Source organism: Caloenas nicobarica, chromosome 17 (assembly GCF_036013445.1).
Source record: "Caloenas nicobarica isolate bCalNic1 chromosome 17, bCalNic1.hap1, whole genome shotgun sequence".
Lineage (NCBI taxonomy): Eukaryota > Metazoa > Chordata > Aves > Columbiformes > Columbidae > Caloenas > Caloenas nicobarica.
The window spans coordinates 11,406,124-11,413,993 of NC_088261.1; the positions used below are offsets into that span (position 1 = coordinate 11,406,124).

Below are 7,870 nucleotides of genomic sequence, written 5' to 3' on the forward strand. Positions count from 1 at the left end.
CTGACTCCCTGCCTGGGGGCAGAGGGGATGCTGACAGGGAACTGGGTGCTCTGTTCCCATCTCAGCACCCCCCTGCACTGAGGGCAGGACACAGGAGACCAGCAACACGTCAGTGACTGTTTAGTGGGGAGGCTGGATATAATGTTCCGGCTCACCTGGGGCTCCAGCTGGCTCACTGCACTCTCAGGCAGATAATCAATGGCACTGCAGACACCAAGTCGTCAGAGCACTGTCTGCTGCTCTACCTTCACCAGGAAAACAGGGCTGGCAGCTTTGCAGTTTGCTGTTGGGCAGCACCTGAGCCAGTTTACAACATCAAAAGCCACCGTGACCTGTCCCAGCGAGTCCCAGGCCTGGGGTGTGCATCTGCGCCATTCACGGGAGGCACTGAGGGGACCAACACACCATCTTCCATGCCATCAGTGTCCAGAGCAACTCAGAAGCGAGGGCGGCGCTTTCGACCAGTGTATTTCGTGTCTGCTCGCACTTCCCTGCGAAGAAAAGCAGAGAGCATCTGAGCACAACCCACGGGTCATTCTGGGAGGGGAAAGGAAGCGGGTTTGTGGCAGGAATTTGAATCACAGAATCACAGAATCACAGAATGTTAGGGATTGGAAGGGACCTCGAAGGATCATCTAGTCCAATCCCCCTGCCGGAGCAGGAACACCTAGGTGAGGTTACACAGGAAGGCGTCCAGGCGGGTTTTGAATGTCTCCAGAGAAGGAGAATCCACAACCTCCCAAAGAAGAAGTGACAGCAGCCAGACCAGCACTGTTGGCAGGACCCAGCTGAACTTACTTGCCCTGTCGTCGTCTACGCTCCTTCTTCTCAAGGATCCAGTCCCGGCTTTTCTTCACAGACTTGCCCTTGGCGTTTCTGAACCGTGTCCTACAGAGGAAGCACACATGAGCTGGAGAGGAACTGAGGTGCATGGGCAGAGTTTTCTGCCATGGAGTATTGTCACCCAGAACTGGGCATATCCTCTGCCTCCTAAAATCAGTGAGGACCCTGGGATTGAAAGAGGCTCAGCCAGCACTGGGGCAGGTGGCTCAACAGCCCAGCTCCAGATGCATGGGAGGAGGAGGCTGCTTCCAGCCCTGGCTCTAAGCTGAGGGACACCCACCCTCCATGGACTGCAGCAGGCCAGTGTTCCCTGGGCCACGTCTGACACACCAGCAGCACACTGGGCTCTGGGATCTCGGTGGAATATGGGCTCAAGCACAACCATCTTCCCCTTGTGTGCTCTGTTCTGAACAAAACAGCCAAAACCTCTGGCTTCCTAAAAAGTTGCCAGTTCTGCTATTGCCCTTCAAAACCATGCACACTCTGGACTAAGTGAGGAGAGAACAGCAGTGTAAGAGGCAGGAAAACATGGCAGCCACAAGCTCCTGGCAGCCATGACGATTTCCCTCTGGTTTTTGTTCTCTGTCTCTCCCACTGGCTGCAAGAGGGGGTCCTGCTTGCACCACTACCATGGAAGGAGACCAGGCCAGCAGCAGGAGAAACCCCCCCGGGCCACAGCTAAGCCAAACTAAGCAAAGAATTTGACAGCAGAAGAAAGGGAACACCAGGCTTCAGGCACAGCAGCCTGCCTCCCAAACTAAAAGAGCCACGCGTAGTATCACCAGCACCGTAAACGTTCTCCCTCCCATCACCACTGGCCTACACTACAGCACGGAGCTGGAGAGCCCAGTGCCGGACAGAATGTACACTTCAAACTGCTCAGCTGCAGCTCTCGGGTAAACACCAACAACAGCCCCACAATGCCACAGCAAAAACCTCCAGACTAACCTGTTCCATTCCTGGTGTCTGAGGCCCTTTGATAAGATCAAGCAGTGCCCATCTGGGCTGCCAAGGGTCCTCCCAGTCTGCTCCCTTCAGTCCCTTCTCACATGGCAGTGCTGTGGTCCTGAGCAAAACCCAGCTCTTACACCCCCCACACTGCCTGCCTGGGGAGAACCTGCAGCTTCACTCCCTACACGATACCTCTCATTGGTGAACTTTGCCTGGTGCATCTCTTCTCCATCAGCACACTCAGTACCAAGGCCCTAAAAAGCAAAATTGAGAAGTTTCACTCTCCTCCAGAGCAGACAGAGCTAACAGTCATGCCATCTAAATTAAGGGGAACCCAGGGAAGGAGTGGAGCAGGAAAAACCTGGTCTTCCCAAAATTGTGGCAAAGAAACCAGATCTCAGGGAGAGGAGGGGTTGCTGAGACTGAGAGCAAACGTATAAATGAAGTCACATCTGCATGCGAAGAGCTGCTGGGCTCCCACTCTTGCCCGCACCTCTTCCATAGCACCCAGCAGCCTGGAAGTCAACTCTGCTGCCTCACGGAGCTCCTCACCTTTGGTAACGTGCCAGATGTCCCAACAAAGAGACAAAGGAAGAACCTGAAAGAACAAGAATAAGGAAGGTGAAGCTAGGATTCAGCCTGTGGTTCCCAAACCCTAAGCAAGACTGAGATTGTTTGTAACAGTCAGATCTAAGCTGTAACTTCTCTCCAGGACTGTACGATCGAGAGACAGAACAGCTTGGTAAGAAAAATCACTGCTAAACCCAGACCTCAACCCAAACGCACACATAAGAAAGAGACACAGGACTCACTTCTTGGCTTTGGCGCTGTTGGGGTAATCTACCACCATTCCCCCAGTAAAACCAGCTCTCATGGCTTGGGCCGTGATGAGCTCCAGCTGGAAAAAGAAGCACATGCCAGAGTTATTTAGCCGTCAGCCACCAGCGATCCTCACGAGACCTGTGAGCTCAGCCACAGCTAATTGTGGGGTCCTTCCTCCTCCTGTTCAACTCTGCACCAAGCTCCCAGCTCTGAAGTGCCATTCTGACACCACTGCGCTGCCTTTATTGGGTTCTTGCTGCCCATCAGCCTAGCCTGGGTTAATTGAGGCAGCAGACTCTCTAGGAGAGGGATACTGGGCTGGATTTTCCACCCTTGGCATTACAGTGCTGATGACTACAGGCCAGTCTTCAAACCAGTCACACAGGAAAAATCTATGACAGCACATTCAGAGGGCATCCTGCCAATTTCTTTGATTTTAAAGCTCAACCCAAGACAATCTGTGAAGCAAAAGAAATTGCATGGGGCATTCTCATACGTTTTTTTTGTTGGGGGGCGGGTCTTGAAGAACTTTACAGATGGAGAAACACAATGCATTCAGAGCGCCCAAGAGCACAGGACTGTTCTGCCCGGCTCTGCCTGTACCTCCTCCCCTCCGACCGACGTTATGTACCTGTTCTGAGTTCTCGGGATACAGTTGCAGGACGGCTCGGGATCCTCGGGCCTACAGGAAATAAATTTAGTGACAAACCTGTCTCAGTGCAGGCAACCCCTCCAGTCACCCAGTTCCTCACCAAGACACTGGTGCCCACCTCTCCAAAGCTTCCTGGGAAACTCTCCCAGAAGAGCTGCTTGGAGTGCAGAGCCAGCTCCTCCAGAGCACAGCAAGTGCGCCTCACGACAAGACCTCAAGGTGCTGGAGCAAGTTCAGAGCTGGGGAAGGGGCTGGAGCACAAGTGTGATGGGAGCGGCTGAGGGGCCTGGGGGGTTCAGCCTGGAGAACAGGAGCTGAGGGGAGACCTTCTGATCTCTGACCTGCCTGAAAGGAGCTTGGAGCCAGGGGGGGTCGGGCTCTGCTCCCAGGAACAAGCACCAGGACCAGAGGAAACGGCCTCAAGTTGCACCAGGGGAGGTTGAGGTTGGATCTTGGGAACAATTTCTTCCCCAAAGGGCTGTGGGGCATTGGAACAGGCTGCCCAGGGCAGTGGTGGAGTCACCATCCCTGGAGGGGTTGGACAGACGGAGATGAGGTTCTCAGGGACATGGGGCAGTGCCAGGGGTGGGGTAATGGTTGGACTCCATGATCTTGATGGTCTTTCCCAACCAAAATGATTCTGTGATTCAAGGCCCAGGGCTAACAGCAGGGATCACAGGAGCAGAAGACACCATGCAGGCAGGCGAGGAGAGTGGACTGGGTGCTCCTGCCAGTCCACCGGTTCAGAGCAACATTTACTTAAAATACTTAAAATATCTTGGTAAAATGTACCAGCAAGGATGTAAAAGTAGGCAGAGGCCTACTGACTGGGAGAGCACAACACTTACCAAGGCCGTATAAAGAGTTGAGAAGAATCGATAAAGGCGTTTTGGAGGGCTGTGTGATTTCTTATCAGCATTACAAAGCCACTGTACTGCAGAAATACTAAGAAAGAAAACAAGACCCCCAGAACAATGAGCCATCAATTCTTTCGTAGAGCTCGTCACCTCCCCCTGAGCTTACTTCCAGCACTAAGCATGTGTGAGGCTTCAAGGAAACCATTTAATTTTCTCCATATAGCTTCACCTTCTGTTTTGCAGTTACACAACCCCGCCTCCGGAGACTCACTATGCCAAAACCCCACAAGGCACAGTAGTTATTCAAGCACAAAAGACTCACCAAGCATCCCCTTTACACCAGGTACTCAAACAATTCAAATGCTCAGCTGTGACCCTTGCATGGCTGTGTGGGTTCTGCCAATGAGCAACCCCAAACAGACTGTTTGGATCAGCAACAGACAGTCCCTGCTCCTTCCCAGCACCTGAGGTATTCGCTAAGAAGAAAAGTGTTTCTGTCCCCTTCACCTACCCCTTCCTCCCCAAAACCAACCATCAAATCTTGGATCCAGGGCCTGACCTTGCAGCTGAGCAATGGTACACACATATTTTCTGTTTTCCCCCATGGAGCAGGTCTCAAGCCCTCTGACAATATCCCCAGTTTTATTTTATTTACTTCAATAAACTTCCTAGTTCACCAGCACAAAAAAAAGGCAAGCGTCACAACTGTTGGAAGCTGCCTCTACCACCCAGAATCCCAGCAGTTTGTCCCAGAGAGGTGGAGTCAAGTTGCATGGAGCAAAGAGAGTGACTGATAAGGACAGTCGTGCTCATCTGTTATGTTCTGTACACGGACTGTGTATACTGTACAGACAATGCAGCCATGTGGACTATCAAAAGAACTCGCTTGTATACACAGACTCACCTGATACAGCCATCAAACATGCCAGGCCTGAAGGGAATGCCCTGCCCCACATCTGCAAGCAGAAGATCTCCTTCCACCTCCCTCTCCACAGCCACATCTGCACAGAAAAAAGCACAGCTCAGGCAACCAGCTCCCACCTTTGGGAACCACGTTGGAGATGAGGTGAGGATGGCAGGGGAGGAGGAACAGCTCACCCAGCATGGCAGGGCTGATGTCCATGCCAATCCAGTAGTGACCCTCTTCAGAGATGTAATCCCCACTCAGCCCAGAGCCACAGCTGGAGGGAGGAAGGGAGGAAAGCGCAAGGATCACGGACCTGGTCGGGGGCCGCGATGCTGCAGCCGCCCGCCCCTCTTGTTCAGCCTGCACAGAGAGGCGCTGGAGCCGCGGGCCCTGGACGCCCCTCGGCCACCCCCGGCTGACGCCGCACATGCCGTGCGGGTGCCGGGACAGCGGGCAGGGCCCCCGCTCACCCCACGTCCAGGAGGAGGCACGGCCGGTCCCCGGGAAGTCCCAGCAGCTCCACAGCCCGCTCCGACATCTGCGACTGGATCTGCACCACCCGGGAGCTGCAAGGCACGGGCAGGCCGGGCAGTGAGCGGCGATTCCGCCACCCCCCGCCCCGCGGGCCCCTGGGCAGGATTTCACGCCCCCGCCCCCACCTCCCCCGCCACCGCCACCCGGCAGGACCGACCCCCCCCCCCCGGCACCGCCGCCTCACGACAGGGCCGCGGCCCAGCAGCTCCGCCGCGACCGCGCCGCCGTACTTCTGCGTGTACTTCCGCGCCTCGGCCTCATCGTAGAACTGCAACGAGAAGAAGGCGGCGGCGGTGAGGCGGCGGTGAGGCCGCGGACGGCGCGGGGCGGGCCCGGCTCCGGCTCCGCTCCCCCCGCTCACCAGCTCGGGCGGGCCCCGGTGCTCGGGCCGGCGCGCGCTGCCCGCCATGCCGCCGCGTGACGTCACTGCCCTGCGCCGCCCGCGGAGGTGCCGTCGCGGCCAAGATGGCGGCGGGCGGGCGTTGAGGCGGCGCGGCCCGATGGAGCCGGCAGCGCTCGGCCGCCTCCGGCGCCTCCTGCCCGCCGCCCCCTGCGCCCCGCGGCCTGGCCGCGTCCTGGCGTCGTCCCGCAGCGGGCAAACGGGTGGCGGCGCCGGAGCAAACCTGTACGAGGTGCTGGGGGTGGCGGCCACGGCCACGGCGGCGCAGATCAAGACCGCGTACTACGAGCAGTCGTTCCGCTACCACCCCGACCGCAACGCCGGCAGCGCCGCCGCCGCCGCCCGCTTCGCCGCCGTTAGCGAGGCCTACCGGGTGCTGGGCAGCGCCGCCCTGCGCCGCAAGTACGACCGCGGCCTCCTCAGCCCCGAGGACCTGCGCGGCGCCCCCCAGCCCTCGGGCCGCCCGCCCGCCCCCGCCGCGCCGCCCCCCCGGCCCCCCGCCGCCCGCCGGGGCTCCGTCCCGCCGCCCTTCGACTTCGACGCCTTCTACCGGGCGCACTATGGGGAGCTGCTGGAGCGGGAGCGGGTGCTGCGGATGAGGCGGGAGCAGCTGCGGCTCCGCCGGGAGGAGGCTGCGGCCCAGGGGCGCTTCAGGCTCCTCTCTGACCTCTCCGTCGGGCTCTTCTTTGTCGTGAGCTTCGCCATCCTCTACGGCCTCAAGTGAAAGCAGGGCCACAGCGGGGCTGGGCAGCCACCGGGGCACCCACCCGGCTCCACTGCTGCGGTGGGAAGGAGTGTCACCGGCGGGCATGGCAGCTGGGTGGGGGGTGTCCCCTGTACCTACACAGTTAGCAGGTGCTGTGTTGGTGTCTGCTTCTCAGGCTGTGACATTTGCCCCCTGCTGGTGTGACCTTCAGACGCGGTATGTGACCAGCAGGTACCGTGAGCGGGCTCTGCTCCATGGTCTTTGACCTCACACTCTGCCTGTGTGACCTTCAGACACAGAGCGCATCTGGCAGACGTGTGGTTGTGATGTGACCTCCACGACTATGACCTGCAGACCACGTGTGACCGCTGGATACCGCGGGTGGGTTCCGCTCCACGGGCTGTGATGTGCCCCTGCCACCCGTGTGACCTTGCTGATGTGACGTAGGGGCTCAACAAGCTGCGATGTGCCCTCTGTGCCGATACGGCCTGCAGACACAGTGCCTGACAGGTAAATGCGGTTCATGGACTCTGCTTTGTGGACTGTGACCTGTCCCCTCCTGCTGTTTGACCTTGGTGGGACCCACGTGCCTCTTTTGAGCCTCAGCAGAGATTAAATGGCTGTCAGTGGTGGTTGTGCGCTGTGTGTGTTCGTGGGGGGTGCTCTCACTGCTGCTGAGTTATGGCTCTCTGTGGTTTTCTGTTAATTCAAGACCTGTCACCTCTGCACTGTCACACCTGTTGTTACTACATCTTTGGGGAATTTTATGAGTGCTGGTCTCCAAACTGCATCATTGCCCTTGTCTGTCCCTGTTCAGGGCTTCCCTCGCTGTGTGGTGAGTATGGGAGTCTTCGCTTCAGTAGCCTAGAAGAGTGAAACCTGGGCCCATGCCAGCTGGTGTCCTGGTCAGCGTGAACCATCACCTGGAGGTGCTGCCCAAAACACTTCTGTGTCCAGAGCGGCCTGTCCTGTCTAGGGCTGGCCAGGAACTTCGCACAAGATCATCCCACACACGCCTTGGTGCCTGGGAATGGTGCACTTCTGAGCACTGAGTGTTTTACATGTGTCTAAGCATCATTTGCACATAAAGAGTATTTTCCTATTTAAGTGTTTTTAGAACTAAAGATTGTGTCTCTCAGAGCTTCTGTCTTTCCTTGGGTGAAGGTTTCACCCGTGCTGTGCTGGTATTGCATGGAGT

General features: G+C 57.4%; 2 protein-coding genes across 2 annotated transcripts; one reads left to right on the top strand and one right to left on the bottom strand.

The window, feature by feature from the left end:
• Positions 1 to 218: 218 nt before the first annotated feature.
• Positions 219 to 5,987, bottom strand: BUD23 (BUD23 rRNA methyltransferase and ribosome maturation factor). The gene is made up of 12 exons (XM_065647485.1): positions 5,928 to 5,987; positions 5,797 to 5,834; positions 5,503 to 5,598; positions 5,224 to 5,306; positions 5,030 to 5,126; positions 4,117 to 4,213; positions 3,248 to 3,298; positions 2,607 to 2,692; positions 2,347 to 2,392; positions 1,987 to 2,048; positions 799 to 888; positions 219 to 491 (listed from the first exon to the last, which is right to left on the bottom strand). Exons 1-12 carry the CDS (start codon positions 5,973 to 5,975, stop codon positions 437 to 439), a joined length of 849 nt encoding a protein of 282 aa, XP_065503557.1. The 5' UTR covers positions 5,976 to 5,987; the 3' UTR covers positions 219 to 436.
• Positions 5,988 to 6,012: 25 nt separating this feature from the next.
• On the top strand, positions 6,013 to 7,812 carry DNAJC30 (DnaJ heat shock protein family (Hsp40) member C30). Its single transcript, XM_065647488.1, has 2 exons — positions 6,013 to 7,182; positions 7,490 to 7,812. The coding sequence occupies exon 1, from the start codon at positions 6,067 to 6,069 to the stop codon at positions 6,688 to 6,690; it is 624 nt and encodes a 207-aa protein (XP_065503560.1). The 5' UTR covers positions 6,013 to 6,066; the 3' UTR covers positions 6,691 to 7,182; positions 7,490 to 7,812.
• Positions 7,813 to 7,870: the final 58 nt, after the last annotated feature.